Source organism: Piliocolobus tephrosceles, chromosome 1 (genome assembly GCF_002776525.5).
Source record: "Piliocolobus tephrosceles isolate RC106 chromosome 1, ASM277652v3, whole genome shotgun sequence".
In the NCBI taxonomy this organism is placed as follows: domain Eukaryota; kingdom Metazoa; phylum Chordata; class Mammalia; order Primates; family Cercopithecidae; genus Piliocolobus; species Piliocolobus tephrosceles.
The window spans coordinates 54,886,241-54,909,546 of record NC_045434.1 but is presented as its reverse complement, the minus strand read 5'-3'; the positions used below and the strand labels follow the sequence as shown (position 1 = coordinate 54,909,546).

General features: G+C 35.8%; 1 protein-coding gene across 1 annotated transcript in view; it reads right to left on the bottom strand.

Annotated features, from left to right (window-relative positions):
- NEK7 (NIMA related kinase 7) overlaps positions 1 to 23,306 on the bottom strand; it is a 149,731-nt gene that overhangs the window by 62,709 nt on the left and 63,716 nt on the right. Inside the window, exons 2-3 of the mRNA XM_023224704.3 lie at positions 12,923 to 13,007; positions 1,374 to 1,514 (exon numbers count right to left, since the gene is read on the bottom strand). Coding sequence (XP_023080472.1) covers positions 1,374 to 1,514; positions 12,923 to 12,979 — 198 coding nt within the window. The 5' untranslated portion in view covers positions 12,980 to 13,007. The remainder of the gene's footprint in view (positions 1 to 1,373; positions 1,515 to 12,922; positions 13,008 to 23,306) is intronic.

Genomic DNA, 23,306 nt, shown 5'->3' with positions numbered 1-23,306 from the left:
AAAGGATAAACTACAGTGCATGCACCAACACAGACTAAGTGCTCAAACATGATGCTATCTGAAAAAAAGCAAGCTCTGTGAGAGTGTGAATGTGTGTGATACATAAATAAAACATGCTTCATTTATGTAAAGTTCAAAAAAATGCAAAAGTAAACAATAGACTTTATTTTAGAAGTTCATACTAGTGTAGGAAAAACTATGAAGAAAAACAAAGGAATGATAAACATTACATTCAGGATATGGTTATCTCTGAGGGAAGGGAGTGGCACACACATGTCAAAAATATTTTTAATGTTTATTTCTTAAGCTGGCTTGTGGATATGGGGATATCTCTATTATTGTTTACATCTAACACATACACCAGATAAAACCTTTTATAAATCATTACTGTTTCATTTTTAAATGTAAATTAAAACTGTTCATCTCTATATTGGCTGTCACAAGTATACTAATCACCTTAAGAAGTTTAAAGAAAAAAAAAGGACATTTAGATTTCACAGGTCTCTGCAGAAAAAAGACAACAGACTTGCAAAGCAAAATAGGCTATAGCACATGTGAAGAGTAACTATTATCATAATTGAAAAAGGGAAGTAAAAGTGTATGAGTCACTGTGTGATTTATTGTTTGATATCATACACGCTGGAAGGCAGAAAGACAAGTACTTTCTAGGCCAGAGGATCTCATTAGGGCAAGTGAAACTTACAGGGCTCTGGCAAGTGAGCATTCCAGGGTAGCTCAGTGGGACTGCAACTCCAGGGTTAGGGCAGGACTTGGAAAGAGGAGCTGGAGCAAGATAAATGAATTCAAGAAGACAGAAAAGGGTCTGGATTACAGAGCAAATCTGATTCCAGAATGACACAAATACAATAAGGGATTTTAAAGTTAGGTATCAATGTTCTAATTTTATCTGCCTCGTTTTTATTTCCAAGTAAATAAAGTTCACTTCATTTTCCTTTCATTTTTTTTGCTAGTATAGTTTAACCTCCATTTACTAACTTCGGGCAGTACATTTTGTGACTCTAGTTTCTGACTACAGTGCCTACAGCTGTAGAACTTCAGTGAGAATTCCACAGCTAGTTAAATGTACAGGTAGAAGTAATGGTGATAACTCAAATCTGTCTCTTAAAATCTAGAGTTGTGAAAGCTTTTTGAGGTTCAATACCAGCTCAATTTTTAAAGCCTAGAAATAGTGTTAAAACTAATATTTCCATTCTATCCTACACTTGATTCTGGCTTTTAAAATACAACGTTCATTCTTTCCCAGCATTCGCAACTTAAGGCTATCAGTACCCAATCATTCAGGATATACTTTTATCATCTAAAATTCACACAGTATAATTTTACATTGATTTATATAATTAAAATCATCTTACCTGCACTTTTTTTAAAGCTACTGGTACTCCATCCAAGAGACAGGCTGCTCTATAAACTTCACTAAATTGTCCGCGACCAATTTTCTTTTCTATTCGAAAGTTGGCTAATGTATTATAGCCCATATCCGGTCGTAAGGCCTTCTGCAATTAAAAATGTCAGAAAAAATTTCAATCACACAATATACACACAATACACACAATCACTGATCATTTTCATATATGTAGGTGACACCTAGGGTAAGTTTGCAGACATCCATTCACTCAACAACAAACATTTACTTAACTTATGCCAGGCACTGCCCTACACACTGATGATACAGTAGCAGACTAGAGAGACAATAATCCCTGCACCTGAGGAACTTACATTCTAGTGAGGGGAATAAACAAGGAATACATTAGAACATATATATATATACACACACACACACATGTTATGTGAGATAGGAAAGCCTAAAAAGAAAAAGTTAATTAAAGAAGAAAGATACAACATGAACTTTTAGATAGGAACTCCTTAGAACTTGTCTTTAGTTCACAGAATATAAACTTGTCCCACCCAATCTAGTATTTCTCTGATATTTCTTTTCTTTCGCAAAGATCTTTGAGTTGAAATGGACCTTACAAAAATATATAATCATTTAGTCCAAACTGTCAACTAATGAATGCATGGAATACTTAACTTCCTGACAGTTATTTAACTTCTGCAAAGAGTATGTCCAGTGGCAAGAAGTTTACTACCGCACTATGCTGGCTGCTAGGGAAATAGAGATGAATGATATATTATTTCTGTCTCAAATGGCTTAAGTAAATACATAGAAGAGGCTCTTCACTATGCTATGAGAGAAATAATTATAAGATATTGGGGGCAGGGGCACAGTGGCCATCCCCATTTTGAGACAAAACTCAGGTTATAAATTTTACCGATTGTCTTAGTTCTTTTGTTCGCTTTTTTGTTCATGGACTCATTCATTCAATCTTCAGTTATGGGGTAAACACTAACTGAACATCTACTACAGTCAAATACTGTCTATCGCTAAAGTTGGAATATTACCTTTTACATTCCTGATGGCATTCATTTTAGCATCTCTAGCTATGTAAAATATAACAAAAAAAGCCTATTTTAACTATCACTTGCCCTTATATCTTCTCTGTTTTGGCTAGACATGCCTGAGCCTTTTCAAGATTCCTGGAGTACTGATGAGCACCCTCTTCCATGCCTTTTACCATTCCCCTCACACCCACAGTCCCCTCTGTACTCTCCAAGCCAAACATGACGTTCTTGTGGGGCCAGGCTAGTGCACCCTCTAATGAGACTGAATATTTAAGACCTATTAATGCAAAGATGGCACTGGTTCGTGAGCACATTACATTCAGCTTAAACTCTTAGGCCTTCAAAGAAACCTTTGATAATTATGGCTGATGACCCCATAATCCGGACTTACGCAGAAGGCTATTTTGATATATGGGCCAAACTTTGCATTAACCCCTAGTACATTTTATCTTTTAATTTCACTACATCTATCATGCTAACAAAAACTGTAAAATTCTGCCAAAGAGTCACTATAATTCAAATCCAATGTTTTCTCTTTAAAAAAAGAAGCAATAATTTGTTTTTGTACATTGTTTTCTTCTTCTAGAAGTCCAAAATACTGTCAAGAAAAAGATCATGCTTCCTTTAAAATATGCAAAACAACGAGAGTACAAGAAATGTTTCAAATTTCTCAAATTCATTTCATAAATATAGAACCATAAGATAATTGTTATAATTACTACAACAATGATAGAAGGTCCCATTTTCGTCCCCACAACTTAGCAGGCACTGTATATCAGGACTCTAAATGCCATCAAACTCAATTCTCTCACCAATCCTATAATGTAGATGTCATCAAACCAAGTGAATGTCTAGTTGCTTCCCAAGTATAGCCTATGCCACACTGCCATGTTATTAAGCAAAGTCACCTTTAATATGACCCAACGTTATGCGAACCTACATGATAATCCACAGATATTTTCAGTGTTAAGTCTTTTGACTAAAAAAAAATAAAAAATAAAGACAAAAATGGAATAGAAATGCGTTAAAAATGAAGATGAAAAAGCATATCACACTAAGAAACATAGAACAAAAATAAAATTATCATATAAAGGGAGATAACCTGCCATGATGTTCATTTGCAAATGGATTTCTTTTCATAGCCATTGAATTTACAATTAAGTGTCAATGTGACAAAATGATATATATGTAACAAAGAAACTCACAAAGTACCACTTCTCAGATATATCCAATGGATATTTGGCTTTTTTTTTTTTTTTTACATATTTAACTTTAAATAAAAGGTTTTTTTTTTAAAAAAAAGGAAACATGCTTTAAATTGTCTATGATTGCCTAATAATTGTTTATACTGACGCACTAGAATAGTCTGTGTCATCTAATAAGTATAAATCCTTCTCCCATACACAGAGATCATTCTTTCACTTAATGAAGATTTGTCGATCTCAACAGCAAAATACAGCTTCATCATTAGAAGGAACACTATCAAACAATTCAGATACTTTAAATTTGACTGGGAATTCCATCTTCTGTCTGCACAATAACTTGACAAATATTAGCGTGAACTGCTAAGGCAGTGTGACAACCGCATGCTGAGAGCAAAGTCTCACTAATGTGTTTTGGCATGCAGGTTTGTAATCACACATTTACATATGCAATGACCTACATTTGCATGTCAGATCACACACTGTCTTGGTTTATTAAGACTGGGCACCTCCCTGTGCTTGGCCGCCAGAGTGGCGAAAGAGGGCCAGAGGGCGGTGTTTTTTGGCAGTTGAGGGATGAACTGCCACCAAGGATTAGGTTGATATGGCCTGAGCATTAGACACTTCATTAGACGTAATCTGTTTAACAGTGGGCAGTGTATGTAAACTTCACAGCCCATTTGCGGCACCTTTTTCCCCCCATGGCCTTTCTTCAAAGGGCAGTGTGGGTGAGTGACAGCTTGTCTCATCTGCTCCCATGTCCTGTCACCCAGTGTAGATGTGGAAAGCTGACATGAGAAGGAGCATAGCTGCACATCTCCAACTACCCTTGGGTCTCTCTGCCACACTGCAATTTGTATAAAAATAAGCTTGTATAAGAGGAGGTCTCCTTTAGGAGATCATCAGGCAGGTAATATATACATATATATATACTTCGGTAGCGATTATAGTATATTGTTATCAATGCCACACTTCATTTTGCTGAGTTACATTCCACTGTAGGTAGCATTATATTAGGGGCTTTAAATAAAAAATGGTATCATCAAATGGGTTCCCACTCAAGTAAAGAATTATTTTTAGGAAATAGCTATATTCTTTTGGTTGAATGATGTTCTATGTCCCATATGTTTTAAGTTACTGGGAATAAAATAATTCAGCAAAATACTGAGATTCAAATCAGCATGAAATATAAACCAAATAAAATCACTTAAATTGATGTTTTCCTGTTCTCAGTTTGGAGTGTAAACTGAGTCTCAGTTCCTTGAAGTTCCTTAATCACCCAGGTTTTTTTTTTTTTTTCTAAGCGGCACAAAATGGCTTTTAGATTTGAGAAGAGTCACTTAGAGGACCTTCAACTTTTATGGAAGTAAAACCCCACTTTGTTTCTTCCACTATCAAATGAGGATAATGATGCCTTATCTACGACAGAAGGCTTTTCAAGTCACTTTTGCACCTCGCTATGGCCCCCTCCACCAGCTGCACCATGTATTTCCCAAGTGCACTGTGAACTCTGGCCTCATGCCCATGGCATTGCACTTGCTTATTCCCATGCCTTCTGAACAACTTCCTTTTTCACACCCAGCAAACCACAGCTCATCTTTGGGATTCAATTCCATGTCAGCTCTTCTAAGGAATCATCTTCAACTCGCTCAGGCAGCTTTTATTGGCTTCTACCTCTGTTTCTGTAGCAATTGACAGTAGTCATTCAATTCTATCAAGACACATACAAACTCAGGCACCATGTTGGGTCCTGGATCACACATACTTTTAATTAGTTGTTTATACAGCTGACTCTTGAACAATACAAGTTTGAACTGTGCAGATCCACTTATACGTAGATTTTCTTCTACTTCTCCCCTCCCTGAGACAGCAAGAAACCCCTTCTCTTTCCCCTTCTCCTCTGCCTACCCAATGCAAAGACAATGAGGATAAAGATGAAGATCTACTTTCCACTTAATGAATATTAACTATCATTTCTCTTCTTTATGATTTCCTTATTAACATTTCCTTTTCTGTAGTTTATTGTAAGAATACATTATATAATAGACAAAACATACAAAGCATGTGTTAATTGACTGTTTCTATTATCAATAAGGCTTCTAGTCAACAGTAGGCTATTTACAGTTAAGTTTTTAGGGAGTCAAAGTTATATATGGGTTTTTAGCTGCACAAACTACCCTCTTGTTGTTCCAGGGTCAACTATGTATATACATTTCTCCTTCCAGACACTGAGTTTCTCAAAGGTAGAGTCCAAAGGGTTTTTTTTTTTTCTTAGCTTTTTATCGAAATGCCATGAAGTAGAGAATAAATACTAACTCTGTTAATGTATTTGAAAGAACTAAATGAATGTAAAAGGCCCAAAATACATAGGGCATGACTATAATTATTACAAGCTCTAAGTAGAATCTAGTAGAGAATCAGTATACTGTTCTGGATTCTTATTAACAAACATTTTTTTTTTTTTATGTGAATACACTCACATTAACAAGAGATCTTACTAACTAATTGGGATTAACTTCTACATATCGGTCTGTGTTTACTGAGTTTCCTTCACACAGATACTTTTCATTTGAAAATAAAATTCATTCCATTTGCCACTGGTTCTTATTTTTACAGGTGCAGACTCCTTAAACAATAACTTCCCAGGACTAAATTAATTTCTTAATTTGCTTTAAATTTGAAGGCAAGGACACTTACTGAGCAATAAGATAATTCAGGATAACATTATGATGATAATCCTCTCTGGGGAAATTAGAAGAGTCACAGCATGAACTCAATAGTCTCCCCAGAGAGAAAATTATGTCCTGATAATTCCTCGAGGTATTGTTATCAATGATTTAATATACAAGCCAGTATTAATTACAATAATTAACACCATTAATAAGGTTTTCATTGTTACTGCAAATTCATCTCTTACTGGTGATTTTCCTGTGCTACTTAATTAAATAAACTACCTTATATTTTATATTATATTGTTGCATTTCTCCAAAATTTAAAACCAACAAAACTTTAAAATAACTTTCAAATTTTATTTAGCAATAAAGCTCATGCTATTATCTTTTATCTTTAAGAAGGTGTTACCCACCTCCAAGCTGCACAAACCAGAATATCCTTTCTATCATGTATTCTACAGACTTTCTGTCACATTTTCGACAGACCTCACTGGAAACCAAAAAAGGCAAATAAACAAAAAAACACCATATGTGCCACCAAGACCTAATTATTCGTGTTTCTTCCTATTTGAAAAATTATCTCCCTAAAATTTTTTAACTATGTCAAATGTAATCTATTCCTAAAGTTTCCTAAGTGTCAGAGATTTACATCAGTTTAGACAACATGCCATTAATCATTAAAACTGGCCTTTTATCAAAGGAGGAAATTTTACTATTGTGTAAGAAAAATGAGTGACCAAATATAACCAGTTATCTAATTAAATGTATAAGACCCTGGTATTTGTAGCATTTAATTGTCATTAGTTATATTACCAGCATAATAATTATTACATCCAAATGATGTAACCAAAAATACTGATTATCTCTTCTATGTTATCATGAGCAAGATAATTAATTACTGTCAAAGATACTCCCATCTCCCCTACTTCCCTATGAGCATGACCAGCTATACCTGATAAAGTTAAATATGGAGAGAAAAAGCCTTTTACTGAAAGACAGAGAGAGAGAGTAAAAGTGGTTAACAATTTATTCATTTATTCCACAAACATTACTGGAGGGGGATATAGCAGAAAGACACTAAAAAGGCAATAAACAAATATATAATTAAAAAAAAGTGGTTACATGTATAATGAAAGACAAATTCTGAAGATATTTATATATTTTAATACTCATTTTAAAAACAGGGCTCATAAAGAAAGAGGACAGGTTGATTTGAAACCAAGTTGTTCACTCAACAAATATTTATTGAATGTGTACTATGTGTACCACGCTGGGACTACTACGTGTACCACGCTGGGACTAGGGAGAGAGCTTATACCTAAGAGAAGAAAAACAATGAACAAAATAAGTGATAAGGTGATACATTCTATGGAGAAAAATATGGCAGGGTGGACATACTGGGTGAGTGGGAAGGTTCCATTTTCACTGAGTGATCAAGAAGGTGATATTAAAGTATATACTTGAAGAAGATGAATGAGCAAGCCAATGGGAAACTACTGAAAGGCTTTAAACAGATGTGACTGAAATATTGCTGTTGGGAATAGATTAAAGGGGAAAGGAGCAAGGATGAAAACAAAGAGATCAATTAGGAAGATACTGTGTTAAGATGGGTGAAAGATTAAAGTAACTTCAGAGTAGCAGCTGTGGAGAAGAAAAGAAGTGCTTAAATTCTAAATATATTTTAAAGCTTCAGCCTACGGTGAATGCTAACATTAAATATGAGATCAGAGAAACAGGAGGAAATTAGTAACGGCTCTAAGAGTTTTAGCTTCGGCAACTGGAAGGATAGACTTCCTACTGAGAAGGAGAAGATGGTGGGTTGTCAGTCTGGAGGGAAATATTTAGAGTTCAGTTTGGGCCGCATTAGGGTTGAAACATGCAAATTTGATGCCAAGTAGGCAAATGGTATATGAGTTTGGAATTTGGGGCAGAGGTCCAGGTTGAGATACAAATTTAAGAGTCACCAGTATAGAATCATGAGACTGGAAGAGAACACAAAGTAAGGGATCTAGAGAGAAAAGAGCTCTAAGGAACTGAGCCTTGGGGCACTCCAGTGTTAAGTGTCACCTTCTCAGAAGGTGAGAAGAAATCAATAGAGGGACCATTAAGACAAGAAAACAAAAAGATTCCTGGAAGCCAAGTGAAGAACAGGTTTCAAAGAAGAGAGCATAATCAAGTCTATCAAATGCAGCTGCTAAGTAAAATGAGGCCTGAAAACTGGCACTGGATGGAGCAGGAGAGATAACTGTGACTTGACAGGAGCAGCTTAGGTGGCACAATGGGGTAGAGAGCTTAATTAGAGTAGATTTTAGAGAGAAAGGAGAAATGGGAGACTGAACTACAGAAAAACCTTTCTGGGAACTTTGCTATAAAAGGGAGCGGAGAAATAGGTCAACTGGAAGGAAGAGTAATAGACTGTTTAAGGGGTTTTCTTTTGTTTCATTTTGTTGTTTAGAGGGGAGAAATAATAGCATAGTAGCACAGACCCAGTATAGGGGGTGCACATGGGAGGGTTGGCCTTTGAGAGCAGTGTGGATAGTTCATCTGGTAACAACAGAAAAGGCAGACGATGTGAATACAGACTCTGGGAGGAGGACAACTATGGTAGGAGACTGTGGAGGTTTTCTTCTGATTGCTTCAGTTTCTTCAGTAAAACAGGAGCAAGGGCATCAGCTTAGAGCCAGGATGAGGAAAGGACATGTTATGGGTTTGAGGACAGAAAAGATATCAAGTGGGAGAGTTTGGAGCCAGGAAAGTAGGGAGTGGATGACTTAAGGGTGATTGCTGAGCAGCATTAGGCTTTGCTTGAGTTTCATGGCCACAAATTTAACCTACAGCAAGAGTCCTCTTTGCTCAAAAAAGCTATTGCTCATTCTGTACCATCGATAAAGTTATTCAAAGAAGGAAACTGTTACTAGGAGAATGTAACATCTAAATTTCTGTAAAGACTTCCAAAAATAGAAGTACTCTGCTCAATGCCTATGACAAACACGTTGGCAAAATCAGTTGACCAAAATAAACAAGTTAAATGACACTTATTTCACAAAGAAAGGAACTCCAGAAGATAAGCTAGAGAATAAAGAAAGTAATAGAGTTATCGAGTCTAAAATTCATATCCAATAGAGTGGGAAACTTTCTTTCTGGTTGGCCCACAATGAACCCTGATTACTACCCTGAACATGCTACTCAAGGTAAACTTTATTTCATCCCTCCACATTCACTTCACAGAGATGCAAAATAGTAAATGGATTACAGTCTGAACTGCCATGAAGCTTAAAGGAATGGTCAGTCTACCTTACTGGTTAAGTTGCAAGACTCCAAGATAAGATTTTCATACTTTCCACACTGTAAGAATAAGGAATATCTGTTTTTCTACCCATAGATCTGAGTGACATGTCTTTTCTCTATCATAAGTAGCCAAAGTGTTACACTATCTTCAAATTAAAAAACAAACAAACAAACAAAAAAAAACAACCTAGGCCTCTGATCACATCACAATGAAAATTAATCCTCCTTCCAATAACTCATAAAAATTCTTAAAATTGTACTCTGATTATAATTAGTTTATAATTAACTTTTTGGAAAAAATGTGACTCTACCATAGCCATCTTCAGCCAATAACCATAAATCAAAATACTCACAAAATGTTAACTGTAAACTTCCATTGTTTAAAATTAGTCTTATAGTAAAGAGTAAAAATATTACTATTTCCCAGTCACCACCTTTTATACAATTTGAATTTTTTTTAAAAAAAAGCTAAATCCACCGTTCCACAAACAAGAGTCCAAAGGCAATGAAAATATACAAAACAAGAATCTAGTAAAAATACCCTTTCAGTACCTTCTAGATGCTAGTGGAAGGAAACAAGAAAGGAGGAAAAAAAGGGAGGGTAGGAAAGAGTGGAGCTGATAGAAAAAATTTCAAAATACATTAATAAAGAAACATAAATCTCACATTCTAAAACAAAACAAAAGGAACTTATACTGTACCAAAAATAAGTCCACATATTACGCATTATGGAGTGAGAGTATTCACTTTGAAACAAGAAAAAGAATGGATATGCCAAGATATCACTTATAATTATAACAGGGAATTGGTATTTGACACTCAGAAACCCGACTTCCTTAGTTTTCTGTTTATGCCCAGACTTCTACTACAAAAGTGAAAGAAGTCACTGGGCTAACCAGATGTTGCCATATCACCCCCATTACTCAGGTCAGTGGTGTGGAACAAAACAAAAAAAGGTTGTCAAAGCTGAGCAGAGGCTGTCCTTTCCCAGTCTTCTAAAATAATGCTACTGAGAGCAGTAACGTTTTTCAAAGACTTAATAAGCAATAATGCCTATAAGCTCCTGTCAGGTAATCTTTCTTTCACTGTCTCACACCATCAGTGTGAATGCGGAGAGGAGGAAAAAGAAATCTATCTCCCTTCCCCCACCTGCCACAAGGCAGCTAGAACCTGGGATGACACTTGCCTGTTTCCAACAGGGAAAGAGGTCCACCCACACAGGAGTAGCAGCAGGAGGCATAAACGAAAGGAACAGTGTGAAAAGAAATGCAGAACCGCTTCTATAATTTTGAAATTTATACTGTGGGGCAGCCCAGTGTCTCATAGGAAAACAATCACTTTTATTTTTCCCTCCTACTGCCAATCCCACCTTTCCTGGTTGGTGAGTCAGTAGGAGGCAAAAATGAAAGCGCTTATTTTTTTCCTCTTTGAAACAGAAGGTTGTTAAAAACTGTGAATCTCAAAATCTCAAAACATGAACTACTTAATTTTTAGAGGTGTTATTTTGTTGTCTTTGCTGGAAATAATATGATATGAAACAATAATGTTTGTATATGTGTGTAAAATGAGTCCTAAGAGGTCTATATTTAATAGATATGTTTATTATAATCTTGATAATATAATTTATGACCATAATATAAATATATATGGGGACTTTAAAAAAAATCTTCTTGAAATTAAAATATTGGTCTTACTTTAAGCTAAGGCGTCTTTTTACTCAATATAGAGAATTCAGACAGGTATAACAAAGAAAAGCAATGTAATAGTGCAATTAAGTGAAGGACTCATTTCATTGAGTCCCTGGATGGTTTCAATTACATATTCTTATTGAGCCCCTGCTACATGTGAGAAACTGAAGTACCACAGGGCATCCAAGGTAAGTAAGACACAGTCCTTTCCCTCAAGGAGATTTTAATCTAGTAAGAGAGGTAAGAAAAATGCCCATATAAAAATGACACCAAAGTATCAGAAATACCAGAAGAGAGATGCAAAGAAGATACCACCACATTTCCAAGGAAAGATACTGCTTTCACAGGATCAGACAAAGCTTTATGGTAGAGACGGCTTTGTTGATGGTTCTTAAAGGACGCGCAGGATTTAGAAAATTGGAGGGGAAGATGGAGGGTACAAAATGAACAAAGTCACAGAAGCAGAAAAGATCATTTTTTTATAGATGGTTATTCTCTGAACAGTGCTTCTGCGAGAAGTCAACAGACGCACTAAAAATAAAAAAAAGGATTCCATAGACAAATTAAGTTTGGAAAACACTAAAGCCCCTACCACTCTTTAAAATTCATTCACAATGCACACTAGTGTAGGAAAGGCTCTGAGGAAGTACTGCCACAAAGTTGCTGTTTTCCCCAAGTCTCCTAAACCTATTTGACTATAGAACTCTTGTGAAAGAACACTTATCAATTGCCCAAATGTTTTCAGAAATACTATCCAAACAAAACTGGGACAAGGCTAGCAGAGTATATGTGAGATATATTGTAGAATGACTCAAACACCAAGCTGAGAAATACAGTCTTCAGGAACAACAGCAATAAAAATGAGGTATCGCCCCGACATGGGGTGGTGACTGTTATTTTAAATATGTCATTACACATTAGCTTTATGACAAGCATTCACACTGAATGCAGGATGCTAAATAATGAATATGTGTACATTTTTTACTAAAAGATTTTTTCACCTCATTTTATGTTATTAAATACAAGAAACAAGCAAATATATCACAGGAGAAATACACTACAAGTGAGAGGGAGAGAAAAGTAACCATCGTGGAAGGCAGCTGTGGGCAAGGCAAGATCAGCCCGCTAAAGCAGGGGCAGGTACAAAATATACTGGCACTCCCAAACTTAGGCACAGTCTCATCTTTTTTTTTTTTTCTCTTCCTTCCCTAAACCTAATACTAATGTTCAGAACTTACAGGTCATTCAAATAAAGTTAAAAGCTAAAGCTGCCTTTTTGTTTTCATGTTTGTAAACGGGAACTAAGCATTATCAAACAACATTTTTAAATAAATATTTCTATCGAAATGGCAAACTGCACCCCAAAAATATGTGCAATTGTACTGTATCAATTAAAAATAAATAATATATTACACCTAAATCATTATATCTAAAAAGTGTACTAATTACACCTAAAACAATTATACCTAAAAGCCATAAACAAAACTGAAAAACAAAGCAAAAAAAAAAAATGCTGATTAAAACCTGGAAATTCAAAATTAGTACTTTTGTGCTACTTTATTTCCTAAAGCAACTGTAAATGTACTACTTGCTTACACATATTTAACATAGATTATATATACTTCTGCCCACCTTAATTAGGATAAATTACCTGTGGTTGGAACTGAGGAATGGGCGGCCCCTGCATTCCTTGTGATTGCTCATCCATTGTCTGAAGCAACAGGAACTTTAGAACTCTGCAAAAATGTAAAGTTGAAATTTAAATAATGTAATCATTACCAATTCACATCATTTATCATACGCCTGACACATGCATTCAAATGCTAGAGATTTACCTGACGCTTCAAAAATTCACTGAGATACACCACACTCTTCTGCCAGTTGCTAAATCCAAGCTCCAGTTAGCTCCCACAAATATTCAGTCTCAACCATTTCCACTTCTCCAAAAGCATTATTTGCTTAGAAAATCCTGTTTCCTGAGATGAAATTCTTTCTTCTGGCCGGGCGCGGTGGCTCAAGCCTGTAATCCCAGCACTTTGGGAGGCCGAGACGGGCGGATCACAAGGTCAGGAGATCGAGACCATCCTGGCTAACACGGTGAAACCCCGTCTCTACTAAAAAATACAAAAAAACTAGCCGGGCGAGGTGGCGGCGCCTGTAGTCCCAGCTACCAGGGAGGCTGAGGCAGGAGAATGGCATGAACCCGGGAGGCGGAGCTTGCAGTGAGCTGAGATCCCGCCACAGCACTCCAGCCTGGGTGACAGAGCGAGACTCTGTCTCAAAAAAAAAAAAAAAAGAAAAGAAAAAAAAAGAAAAGAAAAGAAAAAAAGAAATTCTTTCTTCTCCATTCCGCCTTTTAAATCAAAGATACTTTCCTCTACCCAGCCACTATTGGAAGATAAGTATCAGAGTACGCTCCCTATAAAGTTCAATGTTTTACATCTCTAAAATGCACCTTATCCTAAAAATGTTAGTACTTTTATTCTTTTATCCAACTGCTTACTGTGATTTTTTTAATTTAAACTTCAAAGGCCAGTCCTCATATGAGTGTCTCCTCTTTTATGCAAACTTTGTAATTATAAAGCATTCATCCATTAGTTCAGTAAACTAGGCTGAAGGTAATTACGTGTCAGGTATCGCACAAGACTCAAAAATTGAAATATTAATCACGCACAGCCCTTACACTCCAGGAACTACATTTGCACTGATTCTACTCAATACCACGTGTTTCTAGGTTCTTTATAAATGTTACTTTATGACCAAAATCTGAGACTCAAAAAACTATGGTCCCTTTTAAATGGGATTAACTGATGGAACAACTAAAACACATCTTCACTTCATCATACTCTTCAAAAACCAATACAAATATTCTGGGCATGGTTCATTTGTATTACAAATTTCTTCTTCTCTGTGACTTGTCTTTTTAAAACCTTTCCAATGGTGTCTTTCCATGAACTAATGCATAGAAATTCATGGCTGGGTACAGTGGCTCACGCCTGTAATCCCAGCACTTTGTGGGGCTGAGGCGGGTGGATCAGGAGGTCAGGAGATCAAGATCATCCTGTCTAACACAGTGAAACCCTGTCTCTACTAAAAATACAAAAAACTTAGCCAGGCGCGGTGGTGGGCGCCTGTAGTCCCAGCTACTCGGGAGGCTGAGGCAGGAGAATGGTGTGAATACAGGAGGGGGAGCTTCCAGTGAGCCCAGATGGCACCACTGCACTCCAGCCTGGGCTACAGAGCTAGACTCCGTCTCAACAAAAAAAAAAAAAGAAAAGAAATTCATAATTTTAATGTGGTCTAAGTAATTAATCTTTTTCTTTATGATTAATGCTTTGTGTACTATTTATGAATTATTTTTCTACTCTAAGTTCTCATATTATTTTCTAACGTAAGGTTTATTTTTTTAACCTTTAATATTTAGATCTACAAACCATCTGGAATTAAGTTTTTTTATGATATAAGTCAAAGTCAATCTTTGTTTCTCTTTACTGATATCCAACTGACCTCAAATGATATATTGAAAAGATTATCCTTTACCACACTGCACTGCTGCTGTGTCATCTTTGTCATATACCAAATGATCACGTGTTTATATATATATACACACACATATATATATTTGCACTTTCTTTGCTGTTCCACTGGTCTATCTGCACTAACACCAATACTACACTATATATAGTGTAGTACTCCCCTATAGTGTACCTACTACACGTACTATTACTACTCTATATAAAACTACAGTATTAATTACTATAGCTTATTATAAAGTCTTGATATCTACTTAATTACGTGTCTGATTTTAATACGAATTGTAAAATCAATCTGCTTGTTTCAATTTTCTAAAAAACTGCTCGGATTTTGACTGGGATTACATCAACTTTAAAGATCAATTTGGAGAGAACTGACATGTTAATAATATGGGGTCTTCAAACCCATGAACACAGAATACCTCATTTATTTTAAGTTTCTTTCGATAATGGCTTCCAGTTTCATTATACTGGTCTTTTACATCTCTTTTCAGATTATTTACTGTTTTATATTTTTTGATACTACTATAAGTGGTGGAGTTTTTTAATTCAATTTTCTGATTGTTATTAATGTATAGGAATAAAACATTTTTGCATATTGCCCCTGTATCTTGCAAAATTCCTAAACTTGCATATTAGTCCAGGTAGCTTTTCTGTAGTTTTTTGCCTTACTACAACAGATAGAACCTCTAGTACAATGAATAGAAGTAGAGAGCAGACATCCTTGCCTTGCTCCTAATCTTAGGAAAAAAGTATTAAATCTGTTACCAAAGTATTATGTTAGCTATACATTTTCTATAGATGCCCTGATTTATCAGGTTGATAATTCCCTTCTATTGTTTGCTGGAAGTTTTTACAAAGAATAGATGATAGATTTTTATAAAAAATTTTGTGTCTATTGAAATTATTACATGGTTTTTCTTTTATAATGTTAAAATGTTGAATTGTGTTGATTCAATTTTGAATATTAAACCAGTATTCATTTCTAGGATGAACCCCACTTGGTCATGATAAATAATCATGTTTATAAAGTATGGGATTCAAGGAGGGGAGGAGGATGAAGGATAATTCTAGAAGTGAATCCAAATACCTTTTAGCATGAAATCCAATATTAAAATCAGCATTTCATACCTAGTGTCCCACAGACAGTTTCACAAGATATTCCATGCAAAAAAAGAAAAGAGTTTCTTGGTCAAAGACCCCTATGAAATACTATTTTTTATAAGAATCTCTCTTGAAGAGTCATAGTGAATAGCATAGCAAAGGATCAAAGCAGGCCTGCAATTAGTAAAAGTTTTTTAACTTTCTTCTTTGCTTTGTTTGCTTTGTGTAACATTTTAAAATATCCCACAGTCTGACTGATCCAAAGAAGACATTTTGAGAAATTCTGTGCTAAGTTATAATAAAGTGGTTTTGCTACAGCACTGATAAGTGACAATATCTAAGTAAATAAAATCATGAAAAAAGATATACAAAAAAGGATGAGTTTGCGTCCTTTGTAGGGACATGGATGCAGCTGGAAACCATCATTCTTAGCAAACTATCACAAGAACAGAAAACCAAACACCGCATGTTCTCACTCATAGGTGGGAACTGAACAATGAGCTCACTTGGACTCGGGAAGGGGAACATCACACAATGGGGCCTATCATGGGGAGGGGGGAGGGGGGAGGGATTGCATTGGGGAGTTATACCTGATATAAATGATGAATTGATGGGAGCTGACGAGTTGATGGGTGCAGCACACCAACATGGCACATGTATACATATGTAACAAACCTGCACGTTATACACATGTACCCTAGAACTTAAAGTATAATAAAAATAAAAACAAAAAATAAAAAAAAAAGATATACAAAACTCAAAGAAACTTACAGTGTTTTACTCTAGAAGTCTACATAAAGAACTCACTTCTACGGTATCCCATAAAGAAGGTCAAGGAGCCTCTGCACAGAAATAAAACTCTCAATAAATTTCTCATATTGAATTTAAACTTAAAAAGAGTGAAAAAAACCATAAACTGTGTTTTTCCTCTGCTCTCACACCACAACAATACAATAAGACTTCTGCGACCAAATGTGTAGAGGTTTCTCTCCACACATCAAGCAAATAATCAGTTCTGCAGTCGACATTAGCTGGGTTTCTTCCAATTCAATTCCAACACTATCTTCCTGGAGATAGCACCAGATCCCACAAGCTAAGGGCTCAGTCCCACAAGACCACCGCCCCCTTTCCATCAGTTCTGGAACTTCTGACCAACCCACTTCAAGCTGGGGTTCCCATGTCCCCCTCTTTGGGTTTATTTGCCAGAGCGGCTCACAGACCTCCGGAAGGGAAATACGTTTACCGGTCTATTATAAAGAATATTACAAAGCATATGGATGGAGAGATGCATGGGGCAAGTATGGGGGAAGGGGTGCAGAGCTTCCATGCCCTCTGCAGACACAACACACTCCAGGAACCTCCAATGTGTTCAGCTATCCGGAAGCGCTCTGAACCCGGCTGCTTTGGCCTTTTGTGGAGACTGCATTGGCTAGGCATGATTGACAACCATACAGAAATGTGACTGGACAAAAAAGATATGATCAAATACTAACAGACTGAATGGGGAAACCCAGCCAGGCCTGTCTGTTCAGCTTCTTCTTGGCCTCTTTGTGCAGCATTCCTTCTCCAGACTATGGGACAGAACCCCTTCTGAAATGAAGGTAAGACCTACAATCAGACAGAGCAGGTCAGAGAATTTCTTTATGGCCATCTCCAAGACAGAAAGGTGGAGGAAGACCCCTGCCTTCAGGAGAGAAAGAAGCAGGTGAGAGGGTAGGAGAAGGTCACAGAGAGATTGTTTTCTGAGGCCTGCTTCTGAGCCCTGAGGCACCCCAATATTAGAACAAAAGGCTGTAACAAGCGTTATGTGAGTTACGATGCAGGAACTGTGGATGAAAACATATACATATTACAGTAAGTACAATGAATAAAAATTATTTGCATAATACATCTAACATAATTCCATGTGACACAATCTCGCTCTGCCACCCAGGCTGGAGTGCAGCAGCATGATCGCGGCTCACTGAAACCTCTGCCTCCTGGGTTCAAGTGATTCTCCTGCCTCAACCTCTTGAGTAGCTAGGATTACAGGCGTGTGCCACCACACCCAGCTAAATTTTGTATTTTTAGTAGAGATAGGGTTTTACCATGTTGGTCAGGCTGGTCTGGAATTCCTGACCTCAGGTGATCCACCCGCCTTGGCCTCCCAAAGTGCGGGGATTACAGGGGTGAGCCCCCACACCCAGCCTTCAGTGGGTTCTTAAGGTTATTATAGAATATGTCAATGTTTACGTACTGATTTAACACCAGTACTTATCATGTCCTCGGAAGACCAAATAGTTTATCTCGCACCACTAATTCTTTCATAAATGGAAAGAAAAATATATTTTAATATATAACATATTTTAATATGCATTCACTCCTCCAGATTGTAACTTCTATGTTTCAGGGACACATTTGTGTCATCCACAGCTGTATCACCAGTGCTTACATCAATACCTGGTACAAAATAGGTGGCTGAATGAATATTTATTTAATGAATGAATGAACACATGCATGTCACAAAAATCAAGTAATTATTGCTACAAATTAAGTATAAAATCAATGATGAAAAAACTATCATCACATTCAACAAATCTGGCAACCAATCTTCAAACAAACAAACAAAAAAACACTCCCCAAAGAAGGTGCTGCCTGAATTGGGTTTTAAATAATGAATAGGAAAAGATGAGCTAGGGAAGAGAGGAATTCTGAGAAGAGGAAAGAACACATGAAAACAGTAAAAAGCATAGTACACACCACTTTAAAAGTAATTTCAAATTAAAGTTGGTAAGTTGTGGGAGACTGGGTAGGGAATTAGTAGCAAAAGATTAATCTAAAAATACACAAGTGTCAGTTTATGGAAAAAAATTATGATATCCATTTGAAATGAGAGAGATATTGTTAGGTTTTAAGCAGCTGAAAGAGAGGGAAGTTCACTATCTTTGAAAGACAATCTTTCTAGCAGTAGGACAGATGGGCACAACCACAAGCAAGCAAGCCAGTTAACAGGCTACTGCACCAATACAGACAAGAGATGACAAGAGCCATCATGAGGGTCCTCTTACTCATCCTCCACCAGCTGCCAACAAAACTAACCCACTTTCCTGAAATGTTCTGTTCTTCACATCCTCCTGGTTTCTCTCCTAGCTATTCTAAGTTCCCTTTTCTATTTAACTTATACATGCTGGAGTGCTCCAAGACTTGAATCTTTTTTTTTTTTTTTTTCTTTTTAACCTACACACTTCTCAAGTCATCCAGAATAATGTCCTTTTAAACTTCTTTTTAATTTTTTAATTTTTATTTTTTTGTAGAGATGGGGTCACACTATGTGGCCCAGGCTAATCTAGAACTCCTGGGCTCAAGTGATTCTCCCACCTCAGCCTCCCAAAGTGCTGGGATTTCAGGCGTGAGCCACCATGACTGGCCAGGATCATGGCCTTGAATACTACTGTTATATGGTTACTCTGAAATTTGTATCTTCACTGCAGGTATCTATCCTGAGCTCTGAACTACAAACACGTATATCTAACTGTCCACTTGGTGTTTCCACCAGAATAAAGGATTCCACCTCTCATGCACTACAAAACTTGCTTTTCCTCCAATCTCTTTTTATTTCTACATATATCACCATCTACTCAATTGACCCAGCCTCACAATTCTCAAACTTTTAGGTCTCCACATTTCTTTACCTGAGGTCTCTAAAGACCTTTTGTTTATGTGGGTTAAATCCATCTATGTTCTCCATATTGAGAATTAAAACTCAGAAATTTAAAAAATACATACTAAATTATTTACCAATAACATAAGCCCATTATACATATATATATGCATATATTATATATATATATATATTTTTTTTTTTATAAATAGCTACATTTTCCAAAAGTTAGTTAGAAGGGAAGAATTGTTTTACATTTTGCAAACTTAATATCTATCCTCATAGAAAAAGTTTCTGCATTCAATCTGTTGAGACACATTGTTTTGGTTGAAGTACAGACACATGTTGCTCAATGAAGAGGACGTGCTAAGAAATATATTCTTAGTTGATTTTGTCACTGTATGAACATCATGGAGTGTACTTCCACAAACATAGATGGTATAGCCTACTACACAGCTAGACTATATGGTATAACCTATTGCTCTTAGGCTACAAAACTGTATAGCATATTATACTGAATACCATAGACAACTGAAACACAGTGGTATTTGTGTATCTAAATATGGAAAAGGTAATGCATTGCACTACAAACATTACAACACCTATGATATCACTAGGCAATAGGAATTCTTCATCTTCATTATAATCTTAAGAAACCATAAGTTTCATATGCAGTCCATAAAGCATCATTATGTGGCACATGAATATATATTAAAAAATCTGTCCTTCCACAAATGTATAGGTGAAAAAAAGAGAAGTATTTTAATAACCATTTTATATCACTGTAGATATTCTTCTTTCATACTATACCAAATTTGTCAGGTGGCAGGTTCTCAAACTGCAGTGTGCACACTCAAATTATTTCTATGAACCCTCATACTCTTAAAATCCAATAGTCTATCTTGCCCTTTGCATAGATCTTTATTATACAAGATTTTTTACATTGGTCATCTGAAAATTTTTAGTCCACTGAGTTATTCAGATCTTCTAAATATTGGCTATTTCATTATACCATTTAAAAAATCACATTAGTCAAGATCACCACCAGTCTCATCCAAAAAGTCTTTAAATACCAAGAAGATGTCAAGGTCATACTGATGAATACAGGTTTTCCAAAACTCTAATTTTCACTTTAAAAGTTCAAATATCATTAACAACAAATAATGTCAGTTGTTTTCCTTTAAAGGACAGGCAGTTTGTTTTCCTAAAAATATCTATGAAATGCCTGTCTGAATACTGTCTTGCTTTCAAGTAAACACGGTGTTCCATGAAAACAGTAGCTACTCACCTTGCTCTTCAAACAACTGCACAAATGCTTTTCCTTGAGACAACTCTGATTTGCTGCAGTAGAACTTTAAGCGTACTTCCCATTTCACATATCATATTAAGACATACAATCAAAAGCTGACATTTGATAAGAATAATACTCTTTTGCCACTTCATCAAGGACATTTTAAAATGAAACTTGCTCCCTACGTTCAACACATCAGTAAGCATCATTTGTTCTACTTCCAAAATATACCTGAAATTTGTTCATCTTCCTCCATTACCACTAATACTACCCTACAAGTTATCATCATGTCTGTACCTGGGACTACTATAATGGCCTACTAATTGATCTCTCCTTTTCTACCATTCTCTCCAAAGTGATGTTTTGAAAACATGAATGAAATTATAACACTCTCATTGTTCTTAGAATAAAATTCAAACTCCTTTCTGAAAAACAGTAGAATTCTGTAAGTAACCTCCTGCCTGCCTCTCCCACATTACCGCCCAGTCTCTCTTAATGAATGCCTTCCATCAGCACTAAACTCTTTTCTGTTCTTGAAATCTGTGAAATCCTTTCTGGCATCAGACCTTTGTATTTACCATCCTCTAGGCCCAGAATCCCTGAATGGCTAGTTCAAAATCAGCTCTATCCTAACCGCCCTCGCCAAAGTAGTGTCCTGCCCCCACCCTGACCCCTGCTTGATTCATATCTTCACGCTTTAGTTTCTACACAGGAATTATAATAATTTGTAATTGTCTTACTATTTACTTTTTTATTGTGTATCTCCTCTGCTATGATATAAGTAGCAGAGGATGAGACTGTCATTTTGTTCCCTGCTGTACTCATCAGCAAGCAGCTGCCATATAATGGACACTCAATAAACATCGCTGAATGAATAAAACATGAAAGGAAATGGAGAATAGAGGATCGATGTTAGCATTGCTTGTTTTGACTTTTAGGACTTGTGACTGATTAGATATGGTGGGTGATGGAAAATGGAAGTTAAAACTGATTCCACGATTTTAGCTTAGGGGAAACAGCACATGGTGGTACCACCATCGGAAGTAGGTAATAGAGGGGAAATAAAAACAGGGCAGGTGTCAGGAAGGACAAAATACATAATGAGATTCACACAGAAAAACCTAACTGTAAATTATTAGGAGAAAAACCATACAGAACAGTTTTATAATAGTCAAAATTTCTTTGGGGAAGGGGAGTTCAATATACTGTCTTGAAATTCTCAAACCAATTAGTTGTTTATCACCTAAAGCTTTTTAATGTGATTGACAAAAGTTCTCTTAAGCATATTATGGTAACCCCAAATATTTTAAGTACTACAAATATTTTCACATATATCCAGAAACTCAATGCACATTAAAGTAAAACAATCTTCTTACCCTATTATTGCGTATGGTCACATATTTTATGGAAAATAAAAGAACAAAATTAGGAATCTGAATATCAGACACAAACGCTAATTAAATGACAAAACCATTTAGTTTAAAGACATCAGATCTGTTTGCCAGTGGACTGAATTTTCATAATTCATATGACCCTGATAAGAAAACTATTAAACAAAGTATAATATACTGTATATATTACAAATAATACAGTCCTCAATGACACTATACTAGGTAACATTATACTAGATAACTATCTTCATGTAAAAACTGTAATAACATTATAACAGTTCCCTAAATGAAAATAATGCCTTTCCTAGTTCCCATATTTAATAAGTTAATTTTTCTAAAGCTAAAATCTTAAGATAATTACCAGCAAATTAAATCATGATAATTATATACTTTTTCCTGAATATTATTTGAATTGAAAAACTACAGCTAACATATTTATCTTAGCTAAAATCTTAATCAAAACAAGAAGTTTTAATCTACATCTATAGACATCTTCAGTGAATTTCATCTTTGAAAATTTATTTTGCAGAAATTGACCTAAAATAAACCAATATACATTTCAAAACATTAATTTGATTCTTGGCCAATTATATAGCATTAAAACATGTAATAGAAAAGTTTTTTAAATGAGGCTTAAAAATATGTTTTTAAGAAAAATCATTGGTGCATTTTACCTGTGATCATAATTTTTGTCAAAAAAACTTTATAATTGGCCTTTAGGCAGAAAACAAATAATCATATTAAAGAATGTTCTGGCTAGGGCAATCAGGCAAGAGAAAGAAATCAAGGGTATTCAGTTAGGAAAAGAAGAAGTCAAATTGTCCCTGTTTGCAGATGACATGATTGTATATTTAGAAAACCCCATCGTCTCAGCCCAAAATCTCCTTAAGCTGATAAGCAACTTCAGCAAAGTCTCAGGATACAAAATTAATGTGCAAAAATCACAAGCATTCTTATACACCAGTAACAGACAAGCAGAGAGCCAAATCAGGAATGAACTTCCATTCACAATTGCTTCAAAGAGAATAAAATACCTAGGAATCCAACTTACAAGGGATGTAAAGGACCTCTTCAAG